The sequence below is a fragment of the Hippocampus zosterae genome, chromosome 2 (genome assembly GCF_025434085.1).
Source record: "Hippocampus zosterae strain Florida chromosome 2, ASM2543408v3, whole genome shotgun sequence".
Classification (NCBI taxonomy): domain Eukaryota; kingdom Metazoa; phylum Chordata; class Actinopteri; order Syngnathiformes; family Syngnathidae; genus Hippocampus; species Hippocampus zosterae.
The window spans coordinates 25,035,099-25,061,842 of record NC_067452.1 but is presented as its reverse complement, the minus strand read 5'-3'; the positions used below and the strand labels follow the sequence as shown (position 1 = coordinate 25,061,842).

General features: G+C 40.9%; 1 protein-coding gene and 1 long non-coding RNA gene across 3 annotated transcripts in view; one reads left to right on the top strand and one right to left on the bottom strand.

Moving 5' to 3' along the window:
* Window positions 1-496: 496 nt before the first annotated feature.
* Window positions 497-26,744, bottom strand: part of LOC127595520 (cadherin-4-like) — a 244,865-nt gene continuing 218,617 nt past the window's right edge. For both annotated transcript variants that reach the window (XM_052057102.1, XM_052057103.1), the window contains 5 exons: window positions 21,734-21,973; window positions 20,634-20,870; window positions 19,847-19,986; window positions 19,591-19,755; window positions 497-4,030 (listed from right to left, as the gene is read on the bottom strand). In XM_052057102.1, coding sequence (XP_051913062.1) covers window positions 3,824-4,030; window positions 19,591-19,755; window positions 19,847-19,986; window positions 20,634-20,870; window positions 21,734-21,973 — 989 coding nt within the window. In that variant the 3' untranslated portion in view covers window positions 497-3,823. The remainder of the gene's footprint in view (window positions 4,031-19,590; window positions 19,756-19,846; window positions 19,987-20,633; window positions 20,871-21,733; window positions 21,974-26,744) is intronic.
* On the top strand, window positions 5,832-12,568 carry LOC127595573 (uncharacterized). Its single transcript, XR_007961287.1, has 5 exons — window positions 5,832-6,021; window positions 6,300-6,377; window positions 6,748-6,819; window positions 7,198-7,303; window positions 12,253-12,568. It is a non-coding gene; the product is annotated as an uncharacterized LOC127595573 (long non-coding RNA).

Here is a 26,744-nt window from a genome sequence, read left to right as displayed (position 1 = left end):
TGAGAGCTACTTCATGTGTCCTGATTGTGTGAAGGGCTACCAAATTGATACACGTCTGAAATAACATTTGTACAAATGACATTTAATAATATTAGAACATTAGCTAGCTAGATGTATACTGTAGCTAGCTAGTTAGATAGCTAAATGGGTAGCTATAGAATCTATAATACTGCCCATGTTTGCATTTTTAAATCATAATTTCTACGAGCAAATCACAATCCTAGCACTGGCGGGCTACTGGTGTGGTCCTCACGGGCTACCTGGTGCTCGCGGGCACCACGTTGGAGACCCCTGCTCTAAATTGTCCCTAGGTGTGAGTGTGTGTGTGGATGGTTGTTCGTCTGTGTGTGTCCTGCAATTGGCGATCCTTGTGAGGATAAGCGGATCGGAAAATGGATGGATGGATGGTTACAGCCACAAACATTTGAAAAAAACAAAACAAAACATTTTCTGGCGGAATGTGGAAATTGAGGTGCAAAGACCAGAGACATAGCAGTTGTTCTTATAAGGAGGGGAATTTGTTTATTTACAACACAAGGTGCTGCTCAGCATCTATTTTACAATGTTGATCTGCAAGGCAGCACATGTATACTGTACTCTATTTGGAAACCAAGATTGCAGTGCCACTACAAACACACGCTTGAAACAACATAAAGTTTTTTTTTCTTTTTCCTCTCTCTTTTTTTTTTTTTACAAAATGGGTACAAACACCAATACAAAATGCTTGTGCTGTTGACAATTTACAAAAACATTTTTTTTCTTCCTTTTTTTAGACATTAGACAGGTTTGCAATTTTCATGGTAACGTTTCATCTCAAACTATGTGGATATGGTACGCCAGAACTCCATTTAGGTGCACCCTCGGTCATGCGGGTTGCGACACGTGTTCACGTTGGGTTGTTACTGTTATAGAACTCATATCTGGCCATCAGAAAAAATACATGCAAAAAGCTCCAGTCCTACGCTAAACTTGGTCTGTTTGGCGAGCAAATACTATATTATTTACATTTGGGCTTGAGCAAGGAAACAACCACCTTGGTTGTGGTGGCAACCAAAACCTTGCTCTCGAATCAGATGTGTCTATCGTCACAAATTGTCCACAGAGGAGTTATTCCATCTTTTGCCAGTTTTCCACTCAATTCAAGCCTTTAAACGGAATATTTCCTGACGGCACTCATGAATAATTGCAGTTTTTCAACATGCAACATAAACAGCGCCTTGACCTGAAAGGTCAACATATGTGTACGTGACATGTCTTGCTGTTGGGTTAGTCACTTAATTAGATCTGGATGTCAGCAAAGGGAGAATAAACATGTCAAAGAATGTCCCTTTGTCCTCTGAGACCGACACAACCAGCAACAGGACTGGTCGCGCTTTGCAGTGGAACAGCACTCTCATAAATACACTAAGGCCTAGAGGAGTGTGTGTTTGTGTGTGTGTGCGCGCGCGTGTGTGTGTGTCTTTTGGACTGTACAAGTCAGTTCAGAACAATGGGTGGCTTCACTCTTGGTGGAGCGGCGACAAGTATGGCTGTGTGAGCGCTCGCAAAACCGATCAGGTTCTCTTCACCATGGCTTTTTGGCGGTGAAATCTACCTCACCGAGGAGAGGGAGAGCGAGAGAGAGAGAGAGAGAGAGAGAGAGAGAGAGAGAGAGAGAGAGAGAGAGAGAGAGAGAAGAGAGAGAGAGAACACCATGAGGTCACACGTGATTCATGTTGACAAATGTATATTAAAAAAAACCCAAATCTTCTGTATATACAATATTTATGTGTCAGACACAAATCACAGATAGTGGAGAGTAACAGCTGTGTTTATTTTGTGAGGATATTGGGGAGGTGGAGGAGCAACCGGAAAGATATGAGCTAATCCGATAGCACGTGTCCCTCTCCTTGCCTCTAGTCTGATTGCACTTTAAGCCGACAGCGGTCGGGAAAATCATCGCTGACAAGTTCTGCACAGCAAAGTGCAATCTGTACCTGTTTGCCTCCGAAACAGGAGATTCGGACCCTGTTCACCTCGGTGATTATGTCATGACCTTCTTTTGCCTTTGAATAGACATTTGTATTGGCAGGTCGATTGTTTCCGTTATGGCGCTCATCACAAGTGGATAAAACTGGCTCCATTTAGTTTCTCTTTTCTTGCAAAAGGAGAATTGTTGGAGGAGAAGGATCATTAAAGTTTTCCTCCAGGAATTCATCAATTCACAGTAAATCCAGTGAACTCGCTCCAAGGTAGCCACAAGCGGAGGAGAGTTTTCCACCCACTCACTTCTAGATCCTGTTGTATGTTTGAATAATTTAAGCACAACAATTAGAGCTCTTTATTTCAGTTTACCCTTGGAGTCGTGTAAAATATGATGACATAAGCCCATAAGTGGAGCTGCTTTTTCATTTCGTCTCACGGAAACGTGTTCTGTTTGAAAATGTTTGTTGAAAGAGCCCGTTTTAATGAGTCAACTTGGATATAGTCTTTCATAGCTTCGTAACAAACTTTTGCTGATTCTAACTTCTTGATGAAAACTCTTGAACTCACAGCTAAAAAAAATCAGGGGAACATTTCAGATGAATGTTGAAGTGCGTCTGAAGAGAGACAGATTGAGGAGCTGAAAAATCCCTGGCTGAGGCTCAAATCCCTCAAACTCAGAGAGCAGCAGCATTTTTATATTCAGACATTGTTAAGAAGCAACAGCGACGCAATCAAAATACGAACAATAATAGCAAGGAAATGATCAAGGTATTGAAAAGGCATTGCAATTGAATTCCTATATAGATAGATATTATACTTATTATTTACCAGAAGGAAACGGAATGTAATCATTTTTGGTGTGTTGATAAACTTGCAAACCTTGCAATCTTAAAAGGCCAAGTATTTTTCATTGACCCTCATAAAACTGGACGTGTGACTCTGGCACAGGCCGAGTCACGTGTTCAGTGCGAACAAAGCGAGCTCAAAACAAACACAGCTGCTAGCGAAGCCACGAAGAAACAAAGACACTTCTCCACGACAGTGCCGCCTTGGATTGCTGTGATTTCTGTAATCACATTCAAGTCGGCTGCCATTTCAGGGACACACCTATATGATGGAAACATTAGCGGAATTGGTCCATTCTGGCCAGAGTACTGCGTGCCGACATAACGCACCTTCGTTTGCCGGTCGGAAAGCTCAGCTGAAAGCAACACCCACACCTTGCGCAGCTACCACAGCCCATAAGACAATGGGAAGGTCGGAGTTAAAGGGTCAGGAAAATGGAAACTAATCCTGAGTTAGAGGGAGTCTGTTAAAATATGCACCAATGAAGGCACTTTTTTTTTGGAAACGACAGTGCTTCTATTCTAAGTAATTCAAGTTCAAGAGAGAATAAACCAGCACCCCGCCACCACCACACAGGAGGGACTGTCATATCAGGGTTCTTGTTCTTTTTTGTCTGCTACCCCCAAGACAAAGATGCTCAAACTTACAGCTTCTGCAGGGAGGCAGGCAGGGGCTGACAGTGAGTGGAAAGTGAAAACCGTCAGGAACAAGGAATGACTCTTGTTGTGGAGTGAAAAAAAAACAAAGTAAAACTAAAAAAGCCACAGGGAAAAAAGGCACACACAAAAAACTCGAACAGAAACGACTGAAGCCAAAATTGGGCTTGAGTGTTCACATGAAAAATGACGATAACCCATCAATTCAAAGCTTCTGAGTCAGCCAAACGTGGAACAGCGCCAGACTTCTGGAGTTTCGAGTCTGATTTGATTGATCGGTGTTGACGGGACAGAAAACGGCAGGCCAGCGGACAGGACGAGGGTGTTGTGAGTGTGTGTGTGTGTTCCTGTGAGATTTAATCCTCTTCCGCCCCTCCATACATGTCGGCCAGCTTCTTGAAGCGGGGCCCCCATTCGTTGAGGTAGTCGTAGTCCTGCTCCCCCGTACTGGAGGAGTTGAGAGAACTGACCGATCCTGTGGTGGAGCCGCTGCCCTCATAGTCGAACACAAGCAGAGAGTCATAAGGGGGCGCAGTGGGGTCATTGTCAGCTGCTCGTAGCCCCTGAACACAAGCAAGATTAAAAATGGACAATTTTCATATTTCATGGCGCATTTTATGGAAAGAAACCCAACCTTTTAATAGCTTGTATACAAAAAGTTCAGATTCTGGAGCGCCTGCCTCCTCACTATTTGTGTTCATGGCTTGGTGATAAAGTATTGCACCCACAAGGAAAACTAATCAATGCTGCTTTGCAGTCACAACTTCCGGCAGCCTGAGTGGTCATGGAAATCAAATTCATAATTGCTGTTGCCATAACAGTATGAGGGTGCGACACTCACTTGCAAAGTCAGGGCAATTTCAACAGGACAAAAAAATAAGTGTAAACTGTCTGCCATTCTGTACTTTAACAAAAGCATGTCACTTGATGGGTTGATTTTTTTACACGACATACGCAACTTAACTGTTGCAGGCAGAAATGCTTTTTCTTCTTATGACAGCTTTCTTTTTTAAAGCCAAAACATTTATGTATGGCTTAATGGCTCTTTTTTCACCATGCTTTGTCCGCGATAGTTTGACCTCAGTGAAGTAAGACCCACGCACAAGAAAACAGCGCATTTATGATGACTTTACTTCCAGTTCAGAAACATTAATGTAAGACAATAGAACAAAACTAGTAAAAACAAAAAAGAAAAAGTAAAAATGCAGTATGTGTGTGTGTGTGTGTGTGTGTGTGTGTGTGTGTGTGTGTGTGTGTGTGTGTGTGTGCGTGTGTGTGTGTGTGTGCGTTTGTATTCATGACATCTCAGGACAATTTTATGATAACACACCTTCACAATGAGGACCTGTGGAAAAATGAGGACATTTTTCGCGTCCTCATATTTCCACGCAGTCTACACTACTCTAGAGCTCACGAGGATACTCCCACACCAAAAATAAGTGATGTCCTGAAAGAGCACAATTTTCAGAAATTGTGTGTTTAAGTGTGTTTAACTTTCGACTCACTTTTCATTTGGAAAACTAGTGGCCAACTTCGGTACTTAACACACTTTTAACACACTTTCAGTGACGTCATTGTGCAGGACCTCAAATGTCATCTTTTTCGGACTGACTCACACATTTTCCCCGCCCTCGTCCTGATAAGTCACATCAATTAGCAGTGACACAAAATCCAACATGTGAAGCAGCCAGACAATCCTACTCTCAAACACGACCACGCATGGATGACCATCGGGTAAGCAATTCCTTTTCGTTTATCTTACCGTAACATAGAAGTTGTTTAATATAACCGCGTTTAACAGTGCCCACCAAAGGTAATATCATTCAATAAGACAGCTAGCTAGCTAGCTAGCTAGCTCGATCGTTAGCATGCTAATAAGCTTCCAGTAAAAGTAATGTGGACATGTCCTGCAGGCAAGGTTCTGGAAAACTTTTCTAAATATTTAACAACACAGTCTGTGGAACTTGGTTTTGGTGCCATATGTTTATTTCAGTGCAGTATTTTATTCGATTGCAGTTAATTTAAATTAGTTAGTACAGGTAGCCTAATGAAAGTGGGCCAGGCACTTCTAGCATTTACGCTAAGCCCGGTGTATTTACACTGTTTATTCTTGTGCTGATTCAATTGTACACCGTTTCAATGAAAAAACGAACAAATGTTTGCAATAAAATTATAGCAGAATTCAGCTTTGTTGGTACATTTGGTCAAGACAATATTGTGTTACTCTATTTTAATTTTACATTGTTATCTGCCTGACAAATGGTTTGCCCGAATCTATTAGTCTGACCAGCAAATGTTTGATGAATTGAATTTTTGTATTTTTGAGGAAGAAGATAATATTCCTTTACTCAGTACTTTCTGAGCCAAAATAAGTGCTGCCATAATATTGTGCTTGCTTGTCTGGCTGACTTCTTCTCACTTTCCATTGTAGATGTTTACTGGTGGTGATAATCTCACAAAGAAGAACCAGACTGAGCCCTGAATCTGAGGCTGCTCCTTTTATCTGGAGTCAATAAGCCTTGTTTGAAAGCCCAGTGGATCAATGATTATAAAGGTATGCTATCAATCTACCTGCTATCTAATTCTTATGGCTACCGCAAGCACATGACAAGAGCTGCAACCAAAGCCTGTCACAGTGACAGATTTTATTCGTACATTGTATTTACCCCAAAAATGTCACAATAAACAGCATGTTTTTTTTATGCCATTGATCATATTGGAGCAAAAATAATTGAAGTACTTTTGAAGAAAATGTTTAGCAGCCATTATCATTCAATTATTGAGAATATTGTATTGCCATGTAGAACTAGGAATATCTTATTCATGTTGCAGACACCAAGTGAAAGGTACCTGATTGAACCCTCTGGAGACCAAGAATGGAGTGAGAGATCCACTTCATCCTTACAACAGGTTACTACTTCTTATCATGATATACTAGGTTTGAGTTTTCAGCTTTCTTTGACAAACACAGGAGAAGTTATAAATCACAAACATAGACTCTCCATGATTTCAGTCGTCATGTCCTCATATTTCTTTACACCTGAAAAACCTGAGTGTGTTTCAGGTGACATGACTTTTGTCTTAACTCTGGAGAGCCTGTGTTCGAATGTCCCCATATTGCTGTTACTCAGAGCTGAACAGTGTTAACTTTCTATAGTGTGGTACATTATTCCCAAATTCTCCTGTGAGCAATGTTCAATGAGAAATAATGTTTATTCATTTCTTAACTGGTCAGAATGAAGAATGCTGAATATTTTGACACCGTAATGTTATGTTGCAGACACCAAGTGACCTGACTGAACCCTCTGGAGACCATGAATGGAGTGATAGATCCACTTCATTCTTACAACAGGTTACTACTTCTTATCATGATATACTAGGTTTGAGTTTTCAGCTTTCTTTGACAAACACAGGAGAAGTTCTAAATCAGAAACATAGACTCTCCATGATTTCAGTCGTCATGTCCTCATATTTCTTTAGACCTGAAAAACCTGAGTGTGTTTCAGGTGACATGACTTTTGTCTTAACCTAACTCTGGAGAGCCTGTGTTCGAATGTCCCCATATTGCTGTTCCACAGAACTGAACAGTGTTAACTTTCTATTGTGTGGTATATTCATCCCAAACCCTCCCGTGAGCAATGTTCAATAATAATTAATATTTATTCATTTCTTAACTGGTCAGAATGAAGAATGCTGAAACTTTTGACACCGTAATGTTGTTATGTTGCAGACATCAAGTGACAGGTACCTGACTGAACCCTCTGGAAACCAAGAATGGAGTGAGAGATCCACTTCATCCTTACAACAGGTTACTACTTCTTATCATGATATACTAGGTTTGAATTTTCAATGTTCTTTGACAAACACAGGAGAAGTTATAAATCAGAAACATGGACTCTCCATGATTTCAGTCGTCATGTCCTCATATTTCTTTAGACCTGAAAAACCTGAGTGTGTTTCAGGTGACATGACTTTTGCCTTAACCTAACTCTGGAGAGCCTGTGTTCGAATGTCCCCATATTGCTGTTCCACAGAACTGAACAGTGTTAACTTTCTATAGTGTGGTATATTCATCCCAAACTCTCCCGTGAGCAATGTTCAATGATAATTAATGTTTATTCATTTCTTAACTGGTCAGAATGAAGAATGCTGAATATTTTGACACCGTAATGTTATGTTGCAGACACCAAGTGACCTGACTGAACCCTCTGGAGACCATGAATGGAGTGAGAGATCCACTTCATTCTTACAACAGGTTACTACTTCTTATCATGATATACTAGGTTTGAGTTTTCAGCTTTCTTTGACAAACACAGGAGAAGTTATAAATCAGAAACATGGACTCTCCATGATTTCAGTCGTCATGTCCTCATATTTCTTTAGACCTGAAAAACCTGAGTGTGTTTCAGGTGACATGACTTTTGTCTTAACTCTGGAGAGCCTGTGTTCGAATGTCCCCATATTGCTGTTACTCAGAGCTGAACAGTGTTAACTTTCTATAGTGTGGTACATTATTCCCAAATTCTCCTGTGAGCAATGTTCAATGAGAAATAATGTTTATTCATTTCTTAACTGGTCAGAATGAAGAATGCTGAATATTTTGACACCGTAATGTTATGTTGCAGACACCAAGTGACCTGACTGAACCCTCTGGAGACCATGAATGGAGTGAGAGATCCACTTCATTCTTACAACAGGTTACTACTTCTTATCATGATATACTAGGTTTGAGTTTTCAGCTTTCTTTGACAAACACAGGAGAAGTTCTAAATCAGAAACATAGACTCTCCATGATTTCAGTCGTCATGTCCTCATATTTCTTTAGACCTGAAAAACCTGAGTGTGTTTCAGGTGACATGACTTTTGTCTTAACCTAACTCTGGAGAGCCTGTGTTCGAATGTCCCCATATTGCTGTTCCACAGAACTGAACAGTGTTAACTTTCTATTGTGTGGTATATTCATCCCAAACCCTCCCGTGAGCAATGTTCAATAATAATTAATATTTATTCATTTCTTAACTGGTCAGAATGAAGAATGCTGAAACTTTTGACACCGTAATGTTGTTATGTTGCAGACATCAAGTGACAGGTACCTGACTGAACCCTCTGGAAACCAAGAAAGGAGTGAGAGATCCACTTCATCCTTACAACAGGTTACTACTTCTTATCATGATATACTAGGTTTGAGTTTTCAGCTTTCTTTGACAAACCAAGGAGAAGTTATAAATCAGAAACATGGACTCTCCATGATTTCAGTCGTCATGTCCTCATATTTCTTTAGACCTGAAAAACCTGAGTGTGTTTCAGGTGACATGACTTTTGTCTTAACTTAACTCTGGAGAGCCTGTGTTCGAATGTCCCCATATTGCTGTTACTCAGAGCTGAACAGTGTTAACTTTCTATAGTGTGGTACATTATTCCCAAATTCTCCTGTGAGCAATGTTCAATGAGAAATAATGTTTTTTTCATTTCTTAACTGGTCAGAATGAAGAATGCTGAATATTTTGACACCATAATGTTGTTATGTTGCAGACACCAAGTGAAAGGTACCTGACTGAACCCTCTGGAGACCAAGAATGGAGTGAGAGATCCACTTCATCCTTACAACAGTTTACTACTTCTTATCATGATATACTAGGTTTGAATTTTCAATGTTCTTTGACAAACACAGGAGAAGTTATAAATCAGAAACATGGACTCTCCATGATTTCAGTCGTCATGTCCTCATATTTCTTTAGACCTGAAAAACCTGAGTGTGTTTCAGGTGACATGACTTTTGCCTTAACCTAACTCTGGAGAGCCTGTGTTCGAATGTCCCCATATTGCTGTTCCACAGAACTGAACAGTGTTAACTTTCTATAGTGTGGTATATTCATCCCAAACTCTCCCGTGAGCAATGTTCAATGATAATTAATGTTTATTCATTTCTTAACTGGTCAGAATGAAGAATGCTGAATATTTTGACACCGTAATGTTATGTTGCAGACACCAAGTGACCTGACTGAACCCTCTGGAGACCATGAATGGAGTGAGAGATCCACTTCATCCTTACAACAGGTTACTACTTCTTATCATGATATACTAGGTTTGAGTTTTCAGCTTTCTTTGACAAACACAGGAGAAGTTATAAATCAGAAACATGGACTCTCCATGATTTCAGTCGTCATGTCCTCATATTTCTTTAGACCTGAAAAACCTGAGTGTGTTTCAGGTGACATGACTTTTGTCTTAACTCTGGAGAGCCTGTGTTCGAATGTCCCCATATTGCTGTTACTCAGAGCTGAACAGTGTTAACTTTCTATAGTGTGGTACATTATTCCCAAATTCTCCTGTGAGCAATGTTCAATGAGAAATAATGTTTATTCATTTCTTAACTGGTCAGAATGAAGAATGCTGAATATTTTGACACCGTAATGTTATGTTGCAGACACCAAGTGACCTGACTGAACCCTCTGGAGACCATGAATGGAGTGAGAGATCCACTTCATTCTTACAACAGGTTACTACTTCTTATCATGATATACTAGGTTTGAGTTTTCAGCTTTCTTTGACAAACACAGGAGAAGTTCTAAATCAGAAACATAGACTCTCCATGATTTCAGTCGTCATGTCCTCATATTTCTTTAGACCTGAAAAACCTGAGTGTGTTTCAGGTGACATGACTTTTGTCTTAACCTAACTCTGGAGAGCCTGTGTTCGAATGTCCCCATATTGCTGTTCCACAGAACTGAACAGTGTTAACTTTCTATTGTGTGGTATATTCATCCCAAACCCTCCCGTGAGCAATGTTCAATAATAATTAATATTTATTCATTTCTTAACTGGTCAGAATGAAGAATGCTGAAACTTTTGACACCGTAATGTTGTTATGTTGCAGACATCAAGTGACAGGTACCTGACTGAACCCTCTGGAAACCAAGAAAGGAGTGAGAGATCCACTTCATCCTTACAACAGGTTACTACTTCTTATCATGATATACTAGGTTTGAGTTTTCAGCTTTCTTTGACAAACCAAGGAGAAGTTATAAATCAGAAACATGGACTCTCCATGATTTCAGTCGTCATGTCCTCATATTTCTTTAGACCTGAAAAACCTGAGTGTGTTTCAGGTGACATGACTTTTGTCTTAACTTAACTCTGGAGAGCCTGTGTTCGAATGTCCCCATATTGCTGTTACTCAGAGCTGAACAGTGTTAACTTTCTATAGTGTGGTACATTATTCCCAAATTCTCCTGTGAGCAATGTTCAATGAGAAATAATGTTTTTTTCATTTCTTAACTGGTCAGAATGAAGAATGCTGAATATTTTGACACCATAATGTTGTTATGTTGCAGACACCAAGTGAAAGGTACCTGACTGAACCCTCTGGAGACCAAGAATGGAGTGAGAGATCCACTTCATCCTTACAACAGTTTACTACTTCTTATCATGATATACTAGGTTTGAATTTTCAATGTTCTTTGACAAACACAGGAGAAGTTATAAATCAGAAACATGGACTCTCCATGATTTCAGTCGTCATGTCCTCATATTTCTTTAGACCTGAAAAACCTGAGTGTGTTTCAGGTGACATGACTTTTGCCTTAACCTAACTCTGGAGAGCCTGTGTTCGAATGTCCCCATATTGCTGTTCCACAGAACTGAACAGTGTTAACTTTCTATAGTGTGGTATATTCATCCCAAACTCTCCCGTGAGCAATGTTCAATGATAATTAATGTTTATTCATTTCTTAACTGGTCAGAATGAAGAATGCTGAATATTTTGACACCGTAATGTTATGTTGCAGACACCAAGTGACCTGACTGAACCCTCTGGAGACCATGAATGGAGTGAGAGATCCACTTCATTCTTACAACAGGTTACTACTTCTTATCATGATATACTAGGTTTGAGTTTTCAGCTTTCTTTGACAAACACAGGAGAAGTTATAAATCAGAAACATGGACTCTCCATGATTTCAGTCGTCATGTCCTCATATTTCTTTAGACCTGAAAAACCTGAGTGTGTTTCAGGTGACATGACTTTTGTCTTAACTCTGGAGAGCCTGTGTTCGAATGTCCCCATATTGCTGTTACTCAGAGCTGAACAGTGTTAACTTTCTATAGTGTGGTACATTATTCCCAAATTCTCCTGTGAGCAATGTTCAATGAGAAATAATGTTTATTCATTTCTTAACTGGTCAGAATGAAGAATGCTGAATATTTTGACACCGTAATGTTATGTTGCAGACACCAAGTGACCTGACTGAACCCTCTGGAGACCATGAATGGAGTGAGAGATCCACTTCATTCTTACAACAGGTTACTACTTCTTATCATGATATACTAGGTTTGAGTTTTCAGCTTTCTTTGACAAACACAGGAGAAGTTCTAAATCAGAAACATAGACTCTCCATGATTTCAGTCGTCATGTCCTCATATTTCTTTAGACCTGAAAAACCTGAGTGTGTTTCAGGTGACATGACTTTTGTCTTAACCTAACTCTGGAGAGCCTGTGTTCGAATGTCCCCATATTGCTGTTCCACAGAACTGAACAGTGTTAACTTTCTATTGTGTGGTATATTCATCCCAAACCCTCCCGTGAGCAATGTTCAATAATAATTAATATTTATTCATTTCTTAACTGGTCAGAATGAAGAATGCTGAAACTTTTGACACCGTAATGTTGTTATGTTGCAGACATCAAGTGACAGGTACCTGACTGAACCCTCTGGAAACCAAGAAAGGAGTGAGAGATCCACTTCATCCTTACAACAGGTTACTACTTCTTATCATGATATACTAGGTTTGAGTTTTCAGCTTTCTTTGACAAACCAAGGAGAAGTTATAAATCAGAAACATGGACTCTCCATGATTTCAGTCGTCATGTCCTCATATTTCTTTAGACCTGAAAAACCTGAGTGTGTTTCAGGTGACATGACTTTTGTCTTAACTTAACTCTGGAGAGCCTGTGTTCGAATGTCCCCATATTGCTGTTACTCAGAGCTGAACAGTGTTAACTTTCTATAGTGTGGTACATTATTCCCAAATTCTCCTGTGAGCAATGTTCAATGAGAAATAATGTTTTTTTCATTTCTTAACTGGTCAGAATGAAGAATGCTGAATATTTTGACACCATAATGTTGTTATGTTGCAGACACCAAGTGAAAGGTACCTGACTGAACCCTCTGGAGACCAAGAATGGAGTGAGAGATCCACTTCATCCTTACAACAGTTTACTACTTCTTATCATGATATACTAGGTTTGAATTTTCAATGTTCTTTGACAAACACAGGAGAAGTTATAAATCAGAAACATGGACTCTCCATGATTTCAGTCGTCATGTCCTCATATTTCTTTAGACCTGAAAAACCTGAGTGTGTTTCAGGTGACATGACTTTTGCCTTAACCTAACTCTGGAGAGCCTGTGTTCGAATGTCCCCATATTGCTGTTCCACAGAACTGAACAGTGTTAACTTTCTATAGTGTGGTATATTCATCCCAAACTCTCCCGTGAGCAATGTTCAATGATAATTAATGTTTATTCATTTCTTAACTGGTCAGAATGAAGAATGCTGAATATTTTGACACCGTAATGTTATGTTGCAGACACCAAGTGACCTGACTGAACCCTCTGGAGACCATGAATGGAGTGAGAGATCCACTTCATTCTTACAACAGGTTACTACTTCTTATCATGATATACTAGGTTTGAGTTTTCAGCTTTCTTTGACAAACACATGAGAAGTTCTAAATCAGAAACATGGACTCTCCATGATTTCAGTCGTCATGTCCTCATATTTCTTTAGACCTGAAAAACCTGAGTGTGTTTCAGGTGACATGACTTTTGTCTTAACCTAACTCTGGAGAGCCTGTGTTCGAATGTCCCCATATTGCTGTTCCACAGAACTGAACAGTGTTAACTTTCTATTGTGTGGTATATTCATCCCAAACCCTCCCGTGAGCAATGTTCAATAATAATTAATATTTATTCATTTCTTAACTGGTCAGAATGAAGAATGCTGAAACTTTTGACACCGTAATGTTGTTATGTTGCAGACATCAAGTGACAGGTACCTGACTGAACCCTCTGGAAACCAAGAATGGAGTGAGAGATCCACTTCATCCTTACAACAGGTTACTACTTCTTATCATGATATACTAGGTTTGAATTTTCAATGTTCTTTGACAAACACAGAAGAAGTTATAAATCAGAAACATGGACTCTCCATGATTTCAGTCGTCATGTCCTCATATTTCTTTAGACCTGAAAAACCTGAGTGTGTTTCAGGTGACATGACTTTTGCCTTAACCTAACTCTGGAGAGCCTGTGTTCGAATGTCCCCATATTGCTGTTCCACAGAGCAGAACAGTGTTAACTTTCTATAGTGTGGTACATTACTCCCAAACTCTCCGGTGAGCAATGTTCAATGAGAAATAATGTTTATTCATTTCTTAACTGGTCTGAATGAAGAATGCTGAAACTTTTGACACCGTAATGTTGTTATGTTGCAGACATCAAGTGACAGGTACCTGACTGAACCCTCTGGAAACCAAGAATGGAGTGAGAGATCCACTTCATCCTTACAACAGGTTACTACTTATTATCATGATATACTAGGTTTGAATTTTCAGTGTTCTTTGACAAACACAGGAGAAGTTATAAATCAGAAACATGGACTCTCCATGATTTCAGCCGTCATGTCCTCATATTTCTTTAGACCTGAAAAACCTGAGTGTGTTTCAGGTGACATGACTTTTGCCTTAACCTAACTCTGGAGAGCCTGTGTTCGAATGTCCCCATATTGCTGTTCCACAGAACTGAACAGTGTTAACTTTCTATAGTGTGGTATATTCATCCCAAACTCTCCCGTGAGCAATGTTCAATGATAATTAATGTTTATTCATTTCTTAACTGGTCAGAATGAAGAATGCTGAATATTTTGACACCGTAATGTTATGTTGCAGACACCAAGTGACCTGACTGAACCCTCTGGAGACCATGAATGGAGTGAGAGATCCACTTCATTCTTACAACAGGTTACTACTTCTTATCATGATATACTAGGTTTGAGTTTTCAGCTTTCTTTGACAAACACAGGAGAAGTTATAAATCAGAAACATGGACTCTCCATGATTTCAGTCGTCATGTCCTCATATTTCTTTAGACCTGAAAAACCTGAGTGTGTTTCAGGTGACATGACTTTTGTCTTAACCTAACTCTGGAGAGCCTGTGTTCGAATGTCCCCATATTGCTGTTCCACAGAGCAGAACAGTGTTAACTTTCTATAGTGTGGTACATTACTCCCAAACTCTCCTGTTTGCAATGTTCAATGAGAAATAATGTTTATTCATTTCTTAACTGGTCAGAATGAAGAATGCTGAAACTTTTGACACCCTAATGTTGTTATGTTGCAGACATCAAGTGACAGGTACCTGACTGAACCCTCTGGAAACCAAGAATGGAGTGAGAGATCCACTTCATCCTTACAACAGGTTACTACTTCTTATCATGATATACTAGGTTTGAATTTTCAATGTTCTTTGACAAACACAGAAGAAGTTATAAATCAGAAACATGGACTCTCCATGATTTCAGTCGTCATGTCCTCATATTTCTTTAGACCTGAAAAACCTGAGTGTGTTTCAGGTGACATGACTTTTGCCTTAACCTAACTCTGGAGAGCCTGTGTTCGAATGTCCCCATATTGCTGTTCCACAGAACTGAACAGTGTTAACTTTCTATAGTGTGGTATATTCATCCCAAACTCTCCCGTGAGCAATGTTCAATGATAATTAATGTTTATTCATTTCTCAACTGGTCAGAATGAAGAATGCTGAATATTTTGACACCGTAATGTTATGTTGCAGACACCAAGTGACCTGACTGAACCCTCTGGAGACCATGAATGGAGTGAGAGATCCACTTCATTCTTACAACAGGTTACTACTTCTTATCATGATATACTAGGTTTGAGTTTTCAGCTTTCTTTGACAAACACAGGAGAAGTTATAAATCAGAAACATGGACTCTCCATGATTTCAGTCGTCATGTCCTCATATTTCTTTAGACCTGAAAAACCTGAGTGTGTTTCAGGTGACATGACTTTTGTCTTAACCTAACTCTGGAGAGCCTGTGTTCGAATGTCCCCATATTGCTGTTCCACAGAGCAGAACAGTGTTAACTTTCTATAGTGTGGTACATTACTCCCAAACTCTCCTGTGAGCAATGTTCAATGAGAAATAATGTTTATTCATTTCTTAACTGGTCAGAATGAAGAATGCTGAAACTTTTGACACCCTAATGTTGTTATGTTGCAGACATCAAGTGACAGGTACCTGACTGAACCCTCTGGAAACCAAGAATGGAGTGAGAGATCCACTTCATCCTTACAACAGGTTACTACTTCTTATCATGATATACTAGGTTTGAATTTTCAATGTTCTTTGACAAACACAGGAGAAGTTATAAATCACAAACATAGACTCTCCATGATTTCAGTCGTCATGTCCTCATATTTCTTTAGACCTGAAAAACCTGAGTGTGTTTCAGGTGACATGACTTTTGCCTTAACCTAACTCTGGAGAGCCTGTGTTCGAATGTCCCCATATTGCTGTTCCACAGAACTGAACAGTGTTAACTTTCTATAGTGTGGTATATTCATCCCAAACTATCCCGTGAGCAATGTTCAATGATAATTAATGTTTATTCATTTCTTAACTGGTCAGAATGAAGAATGCTGAATATTTTGACACCGTAATGTTATGTTGCAGACACCAAGTGACCTGACTGAACCCTCTGGAGACCATGAATGGAGTGAGAGATCCACTTCATCCTTACAACAGGTTACTACTTCTTATCATGATATACTAGGTTTGAGTTTTCAGCTTTCTTTGACAAACACAGGAGAAGTTATAAATCAGAAACATGGACTCTCCATGATTTCAGTCGTCATGTCCTCATATTTCTTTAGACCTGAAAAACCTGAGTGTGTTTCAGGTGACATGACTTTTGTCTTAACCTAACTCTGGAGAGTCTGTGTTCGAATGTCCTCATATTGCTGTTCCACAGAACTGAACAGTGTTAACTTTCTATAGTGTGGTATATTCATCCCAAACTCTCCCGTGAGCAATGTTCAATGATAATTAATGTTTATTCATTTCTTAACTGGTCAGAATGAAGAATGCTGAATATTTTGACACCGTAATGTTATGTTCCAGACACCAAGTGACCTGACTGAACCCTCTGGAGACCATGAATGGAATGAGAGATAAATTCTCAAAATTCTCAAATTTTCAAAATTCTCATTTCCTGGAATATCTTATTTTGATTATTTTATTTTTCCATTTTTAATAAATAATGCCTTCTTTTACAGGTGGGAATAAGAGACGCACGTGGACAGATGATGAAGTGAAGGCTGTTGAGCGACATATGTTTGATTTCATAACAAGCCATAAAGTTTCAGGTAAAACGAGCTGGGAGTCCTGTCTCCACGCAGAGCCAGCAGCTCTGAAAGACAGAGGCTATATAACTGCATTAAAAAGGGAAATGAATGGCTAGTCCATTTAAATGCGAGCACGTCTGGGTACATTTCAGTTCAAGTTAACTAAAGCAATAGCAATGGTGCATTTAGGGTGGGATGGTCAATTATGGATTTCATATTTGTTGTTTAATACTGTGTTTCACGTTTGTTGTTTCATGATCTTCAAGAGCAATTTGGAAAATCCTTGAAGATGTATGAACATGTAAATTATACTGTATATCAGGCATGTCCCGATCTGGGCCTGGAGGGCCACTGTCGTGCCTGTTTTCCAGCTCTCCCGGCTGCATCACACCTGTTTCAGATGATCAGTTCATCAGTCAGCTCTGATGCAGCACTAGAACATCCTGGGAGAGCTGGAAAACAAAAAGACAGCGGCCCTTGAGGACCGACCTTGGACACCCCTGCTGTATATAAACGTACGTACGATATACAAACTTCTCACAAAAGATAGGCTTATTAGGTTTGAGGTGATATTTCGGAAAAACCCTAAAACATTTGAATGCATCCTATTTCAAGAATTTCAATACTTTTTGAAAAGTTGCTTTTGTCTAACGGTAACTAAAGAAGTTGCTACACACATGGCACAATATATCGCCAGATTCATTAAAAATTCTTCATCGCAGTATTCACATTTTGACATAATCTTCTTCAGTTCAAACAACCCTCATCTATTGCAGTGCTTTGTGTCATGGAGAGGAGGTGGCATGTTTTCTGTGTTCATAATTTCATATTTGTCAGCAATTAAAAAATAAGAAAGTGGACTGACCACATATTTAACCGTCTCTTCTTCTTCACAGCTTATTTTACTATCTTGTATTATTAATGTGAATATTTGAGGGATGACGGGTGTAACGACTGTTTGGCACATTCGCCTCACAGTTCAGCAATTGGTATTTGAATGTTTGAATCTGGGCTTCCTTCCTTTGTAGAGTTCTTCCCATGCCCGAGCATGACAATTGGACACATGTGCCTAACATATACTGTTTGTATACTGTTTGTATATGTTACTGGTATGTAACATGAGTCAATTTAAAAATACACACTTTACTCTTAGCTGGTCTTCATAAGTCATATATACTTGAAAATGATGTGTATCTAGGGGGCTCAAAATTCACAAAAACATGAAATGGTAGTGTGTTTGAGGTGACTGTCTCCATAATACACAAAAACCTGTCAATGTCCTCATATGTAGTAGTTTTGTCATAAATCAAAAAAAAATTACGTCCTAGCCAAAATCTGAGTAGATGGCTGTCTTCCTGATTTTTTTTCATGGTTACCATATTTTTTTGGAGCCTGTAGGACCACGGGAAAGGCATGTACCCATATGTCGGGTGAACAAACGGACGTCCTGAAAATGCACCAAAACACGTATGTGTGTGTGTGTGTGTGTGTGTGTGTGTGGGTGTGTGTGTGTGTGTGTGCATTTTAAATAATATGACCACAAGAATTCCTGAACAGTCCAGTCTCTCACACAACTCGTAAGTCACACAGAATTTACCAGGGCTCAGAAATTCACAAGATAATGGCGTCATAAAAATAATTCTGCAAAGTTTCCGACAAACGTGTAAAGTTTTAAACATATAACTGTACGTGTTTGAAAGCAGCTGCGGTGTTCTTAAAATCTAGTTCTTTTCATTGTTTTGCTTGTTTTTCCTTTTGTCCGCAGTTACCTTTTTTATGTTTGCTTCAGAATTCACTTTTGAGTTGTGTGTTAACAGTAATGGTGGGAAAGTGAAGCTTCAAGATGATTCATGAACCAGTTGTTGTATTTATTGATGTTCTTAAACCAACAGTTTTGGATTCAGAAAGGGAGCTGTTCGTGAATAGCACAAATAACATAAATCTTGATTAAGTTGACGTTGTTTTCGATGTCCCAGCGGTTTCATGAATTATCTATAGAAGTGTGTGCTTTCAGGCAGTGCTTAAACGGCACCTGCTTCGAAGAATGACAAATGAGGGCCAGCAAAGGGAAGGCTGGGCAGGTGACGCAGACTCCATCCCCTTCACAGAGAGGCAGTGGATAGAAATCGAAAACTGCTTCTATCCCTTGGGACCCAGTGGGTGGCAGAAAAGCTGCGCGTTTGTTGCGTTTGTGTTTTACCAGGAGGCTGGAGCAAGATCAGGCGTGTGTACGTTTCGTGTTTGTGCGTGTGCGTATGAGAGACAAGGTTGGATGGATCAAAGCTGAACAGCTGCCAACACTTCTCAAGTGTGAACATGCTGTCACAAGTCTGTCAATCAGCATTTTCTCACATCAGAATGCTGACGTTCACGTTGCGTTTGCACATGCGTATTTGTGTTTGTGTGGGTTAAAATGCAAAGCTGGCATGATGCAGAAAGTTGTAAACGAGCAAAATTTGTCCTTGCTGTGGCCATATTAAAAACAACATATTGAATGAATGAATGAATGAATGAATGAATGAATGAATGAATGAATGAATGAATGAATGAATGAATGAATATGAGCAAGTCGGGTTGAGATCGATGGTTAATGAAAGACCACTCTGCCGAGGGGAAACAATCGAACACTCAGCAGAGCTCTTGTGCATACAGGTCACTCTCATTCAGGTTGCATGTATGTGCGTGCGTGTGTGTTCACCTCATGGATAAAGTCCCCGATGTCGCCGGGGTGAGGCACAACAGGCCTGATCGGGTACTGGGACTCTGCGATAACGGGTCGTTCGTCCACCCTGCGCACACCGGGTGGTTTGTTGATGATGTGCTCCAGAGAGTCTGGCTGCTGCAACTGGCTGAGGTCATAGTCCTACACAACCGCGGAATGACACAGAGGTAATCAGGGTACAGGAGGTTAGTTGAGAGTGCGGAGGTGAGAATGTCTTCTCATGGGATCTCACCTGGTCCTCTTCTCCCCCTCCCTCTTCATCGTATTTCAGTATGTTGTCCCTGACATCATCCTCAGGGTCAATGAGCAGCTGTTTGGTGTGCCTCTCCTTCTCTCTGCGTTTGATCCACACCACAAACAGCAAGACCATGCCTGCAAAGACACACAAACGCACACATTGGATACAATGTCAAATGTGTATAAAACAATCAACTAGAGATTAGTATTAGTATCGAGAATGCCAGCCACCATGGGAATACACAAAATCCTGGACTGCTTCAGCAAAATCCTCTGAATAACACTCAATTTTTTTCACATTATTTCAATGTTTGCCAGTTCCTTGGCAGTACTTTGGGGTTGTAAAAAAACATTGAATCACTGATTCATAGCGCATTTCGGAAAGGATGGTTATTAAAGCCATCCAATAAAAGTTCTTTGAGTTTCATTTTCATAAAGTACTTTGCTGTTTTTTTCATGAGCGTGGCCAAGGAGTTTGGCTCTGGTATTATAGTAAAAAAAGATGCTACAGTAAAACACATGCACGATTGTCAATGGACTGTGACAATATGCATCGTTTTCTTTCCTGAAGTAGGATGGAAGGTAGCTGTTGTTGGCAACACGATCAAATTAAATACAGTGATTTAAGTCTATCCAGAGTCAGTCGTTTCTGGCAAGGCTGCAAGAGCTGGAGAGGACAAAGATGAACCAATCACACTCTTTCACATTAAACATGTGTGACGGTGTGTACGACATGTCAGAGAGCCGCAAGGTGTTGTGTGATATGCACAGGTGATACTCACTGAGCAGAATGATGATGCATATCAGGATGGAGATGATTGCGCCGGTTCCCAGGCCGGCGGCTGCCACAGCGCCCACGGTAGTGCAGTCTCCGTTCGGATCGCAGGGACACACTTTTACTTTGATGACAGACCTGTTGGACAACGTAGGGTTTCCCGAGTCGGACACGGTTATCGGGACCTCATACATGCCTGGCTCCAAATAGACCTGGTATCGCAGACCAAGGCGGGCATAATTGCCTGCGCAGAGGAAGGAGAACAAGACCAAAGACGTCAAACATTTTCATAACATAGCGACCAACACCACAAACTTCGTTAGGTACAACCGTCCGTTTGATATATTGCTCGTCTTCATTTGGGTCAAGCTGGAAATTAAATCAGCTGACTTTGGGCAGAAGGCGGTATACTGTACTCCTGAGCACATATCGCCACACAACCGTTCACACTAACGGTTACATTTACACTTAGAGACAATCTTCTCGACCAATTAATACAATAAACATGTTTCTTGGAGTGGGGAGCGAGCACCTTAATACCTGAAGAGAGAGCAGACTCCGAACCGCTTGACTATGAGGCAGATGTGCTCATCACTTGGTCAATGTGCTGCCTCATTAATTAGAAATTCTGCCTTTACAGTTAATGAATCTCTATATTTTAACTGAATATATCTTTTTAGTAGAAGTCAGTGATAATTTTTGTTCACCTGACTTCTGTACATGTAGTGCAAGTTCAATTCTTACACAGGTGCGGTGTGATTGTGAGTGGGAAAGGTTGCGTGCGCCTTGTGATTGACTGGCAACAATCCACAATGCAGTCTATCTTTCGCCTCAAGTCAGATGGAATGAACTCCAGCTTCCGACGAAGGTTCTAGTTATTCTCACAATTATATCTATGATGTTACAATATTCCTGCTCTGACAGTGTCAGTCAAAACTGAGCATTGAAGTATTTGCAAAGCAACAAGATTTTGCTTCAGCTCTTGAATTAGTGATAATAAGACAACCTCATTAAGAGGCCAGTGAGTGTTCATCATCTCGGGTCATCGTGAGGCATGAATGTCATATTTTTTGGCATCTATTTGGATACGTTTGGTTTTCCTCTCACCACTGATACGTGTAATTGTCCAGTTGCGTCTGATGCTTGAAGGATAAGTCGGCAGCTCAAAGACAAAAGGCCCAGCGTTGGAGTCGGTGTCAGCATCAGCGGCGGTGATGTTGACGCCGTTGATGTTCTTGTTCATCTGCTCACAGATCTGTGATTCTCTGGGTATGAGCACTGGAGGGTTGTCGTTAATGTCTATCAGATAGATCTGCAGTGTGCCGGTGCCACTGGCTGCAGGAGAGCCTGAGAGCAAGAAAGGAGGGAGGAGTGAGTATGTAGAAAATCCGATTAAATCAGAAGGAAAATATACCAGTAGAAAACATGTGCTGTGAAAGGGGAAGGGGTGGGAGGTGTTATTTAGCCCAGCAGTTTAAAGATGACGGATTGGAGCCAAATAGCAAAACAAACAAAAAAATTATATATATAATATAATTAATTCTCTCTCTCTCTCTCCCTCTCCCTCTCTCCCCCCCTCTCTCTCTCTCTCTCTCTCTCTCTCTCTCTCTCTCTCTCTCTCTCTCTCTCTCTCTCTCTCTCTCTCTCTCTCTCTCTCTCTCTCTCTCTCTCTCTCTCTCTCTCTCTCTCTCTCTCTCTCTCTCTCTCTCTCTCTCTATATATATATATATATATATATATTTATAGCGGCTGGATAGCTCAGTTGCTAAGGCATACGGGAGACGGTGGTTCGAATCCCGCTTGGGGCAAAAAAATGAGCACATAACACCATCCAGTGTGGGTCCGACGGTTGGAGGCTAAGATCAAGGTGGCCCGGAAAGATGTGAGTCAATTGACGGAGGCCCAGAGAGGTGTGATGAAAAGGCCGATACCTGAGAGGTACAATGGCTGGTGACCCTGAGAAAGGAGCACAGCAAACTCCCTGAACAGAACCCAGTTACCATAACAGTGGCAGACATACAGGAAAGAGTCTCAGATATGAAGAACTGGACAGCACCAGGCCCGGACATGGTCCACACCTATTGGCTAAAGAAACTCACAGCACTCCATGAGCGCCTAGCAGTACAAATGAACCAGCTGCTGAGGGATGGGACTCACCCAGAATGGCTAACCGAAGGGCGAACGATCCTGATCATGAAGGATCCCTCGAAGGGTGCAGCCCCATCCAACTATCGGCCAATAACCTGTCTCTCCACAAAATGGAAGCTCATGTCAGGCATCATTGCGGCTAAGATAAGTGGACACATGGATCAATACATGAACGAAGCGCAGAAGGGCATTGGTAGATACCAGAGGAGCCAAACATCAGCTCCTGGTTGACAGAACAGTCGCACAAGACTGCAGGACCCGACGTACCAACCTGTGCACAGCTTGGATTGATTACAAGAAAGCCTATGACTCGATGCCACATACATGGATCACTGAATGCTTGGAGTTGTATAAGGTGAACAGGACCCTAAGAGCCTTCGTTGCGAACTCGATGAGGATGTGGAAAACCACACTTGAAGCCAATGGCAAGCCACGTACCCAAGTGTCCATCAAATGTGGCATATACCAAGGTGATGCACTCTCCCCACTGCTGTTCTGCATAGGACCGAACCCCCTAAGCCAAGTAATCACCAAGACAGGCTATGGATACCGCCTCAGAAATGGAGCTACAATCAGTCACCTCCTCTACATGGATGATATAAAGCTGTATGCTAAGAGCGAAAGGGACAGACTCCCTGATCCACAGGACCAGGATCTACAGCAGCGACATCGGGATGTCATTCGGGCTTGAGAAATGTAGTCGGATGGTGACTGATAGAGGAAAGGGAGTCCTCACTGAAGGGCTCTCACTCCCTGAAGGAACAATAGCAGACATTGAGGACAGTTACAAGTACCTCGGAATACCACAAGCCAATGGCAACCTCGAACTGGCCACAAGGAAAGTGGCTACGGACAAATACCTCCAGCGAGTGAGGCAAGTCCTAAGAAGCCAGCTCAATGGCAAGAATAAGACCCGGGCAATAAACAGCTATGCCCTGCCAGTGATCAGATACCCTGCAGGAATAATAAGGTGGCCAAAGGAAAAGATTCAGACCACGGACGTTAGGACCCGAAAGCTCCTAACCATGCATGGAGGGTTCCATCCCAAATCCAGCACCCTGAGACTGTACGCAAGCCGAAAGGAAGGAGGCCGGGGACTAGTGAGTGTGAGAGCCACTGTCCAGGATGAAACATCCAAGCTCCATGAATACATCAAGGAGAAGGCTCCAACGGATGACGTACTCAGAGAATGTCTCAGACAATGGGGAACAGAAGATGAGGCGCTGGAAGAGGGACCATCATGGGAGGACAAGCCCCTACACGGGATGTACCACCGGACCATAACTGAAGTGGCTGATCTCAAGAAGTCCTATCAGTGGCTAGAGAGGGCTGGCCTGAAGGACAGCACAGAGGCACTCATCCTGGCTGCTCAGGAGCAGGCCCTGAGCACCAGAGCCATTGAGGAGCTGGTGAGAGCCTGGAAGGTAAAGGTGACAGTCGTGCCTGTGGTGGTTGGAGCACTCAGGTCAGTGACCCCCAAACTTGTGACCGCTTGATCCTCACTAGGGTCGTGGGGGGTGCTGGAGCCTATCCCAGCTGTCTCCGGGCAGTAGGCGGGGGACACCCTGAATGGGTTGCCAGCCAATCACAGGGCACACAGAGACGAACAACCATCCACGCTCACACTCACACCTAGGGACAATTTAGAGTGTTCAATCAGCCTGCCACGCATGTTTTTGGAATGTGGGAGGAAACCGGAGTACCCGGAGAAAACCCACACAGGCCCGGAGAGAATACAGACATCTATATATATATATATATATATATATATATATATATATATATATATATATATATATATATATATATATATATATATATATATATATATATATATATATATGTTAGAGCTGTCAGTTTAGTGCGTTTTTATTGGCATTAATTTAAATGAATTTTAACGGGATTAAAAATTTTCTCGCGAGATTAACGCGGCACACGTCACAAGCGGATGTTACGTTGCTATATAAATACACCAGAAACAAAACAACAAGCGCGCTGCCGAAGTCCACGCCCATGTCTGTTTTGCCAGCCACGGCAGTGCAAGACACCGAAAACAGATACTTAAAGAGTTTATGAATGGAAAGTTTACATTTAAAAAGTCACCATATTGCTCCACTGACAAGACCAAAGTTATCTGTTCTTCTCTCCCTCTCTGTATCATACAGGTATACAATGTATGCCACTGACGCGATTGTTACTTGTTCGGAACTATTTTGTGTGGAAGGTTACAGTGTGCTGTGTCCATATGGAGCTTCTCTGTGTTCGTCTGACAGTGACAGTGCGCTACAGTGGTAGCGACCTAGCGAAAGTAAAATGTCTCCATTGTTGTCATCGAACCAAGTGTAGTCATTCGAAATGAGGTCTACACAAAACCGTAGAGAGACTTCCACGCAAGAAGGACCAACACAATCAACATAGCCTGACTGTGTTAGAGGGAGTGAACCACCCCTACCCCCTTTCAGAATGGTTTGCTCCTGCAGCACGGGGGAAGTGTTGTGCTTGTTTGTACGGCCTGCAGTTTCGAATACAGCGGCACATAATGAACACTGGTGTCCGGTGTCTCGTTATTCTTCAACAAACATACAGAAACAGACTGCTGTGTTGAAAGCAAACTTGAGAAAAACGAAGTATGCAACCATGGTTTAAATCCACTATAGGCTGAGTGTACCTTAGATGTGCACTTTATAATGTTATATTGCTCTGTTTTGATTTCATAAAAAAAGCTGTTAGAGAAGTGGTTGTGTGACAAAATATTTTTTTCACTGTTATTGTTGGACAGTAATATTGTGTGAGAGATTATGTGTGAATAACCGCACCAAGTGAAAAATGTTCATGTAAAATTGAAAATCAAAATTGTTATTTCAGTAAATATTTGCATTTGGCACATAGAAAACTGATTCATGATTCCATGTTGACGAGAGCATTAAAATGGGGAAAAATAGGACAAAAATGTAAAAGGAAATTCAGAAACGATAAAAAATGTGTGAGTAATCACGATTAATTTTTTAGTTCATTTGAGTTAATTATGACAGTTGCATTTTTATTTAGATTAAATATTTTAATTGTTTGACAGCTCTAATATATATATATATATATATATATATATATATATATATATATATATATATATATATATATATATATATATATATATACAGTATATATTCAGATGAAGAGTTGAGAATCCTCAGCAATGATGATGTTGGTGGAACGGGAGGAGGATTTCTCTGTGTGACAGAAATACTTTTGACAGTGGTGCTCTCAAGCTCCTCGCTTCGCCTCGCAGGCAAATCAAACACTTCAGGGTCGATGAAGATGCGGCTGCAGCTCATCCACTTGCCAAAAGATGCACATAACGATGACTGTAACACCATCAAACAAGTCCTTGCCTGTGCAAAACTAATAAGGAAACCTGCGAAAAGGCATGGTTGTCTGATTTTGGGGGTATTTTCGAGTGTTTCCTTCTCAAATCGTACACAAAAACCTGGAAAACATGTCTGTCCTTAGCTCATCGTATGATAGACTGCACACTACACTCGTACCAGTGTACACTCTTCACTAGAAAGCTCAGTTTAGGGCATTGGATTTTTTTCTTTAAAGTAGCACGGTGTGTAACATGAAACAATGAAGGCATCAACTACCAGCACTACTAAGATTGTTAAGTCTTAACAACCACTGGTTAAAGGACACTTTGATTCTCTCCTCTTTCATCTCAAACTGCTTCAAACAACAAAGCGTGTGACGGAAAAGTGGTTAGGTCCGCACGACTGTCCGTGTTTTATGTTATGTGTTGTATTTATTATTTCACTTTATGTTAACTTTTTTGTTAAGCGCTTTGTTACAGCTGCCGCTGTTGTGAAAGCGCTATATAAATCAGCATGTATTGTATTGTTATCATTTTTGGGGGCAAACAAGCTAGAAGCCATTGTAATTGCTAAGCGAATCTTGCGAGTGTGTTTCATACACATAC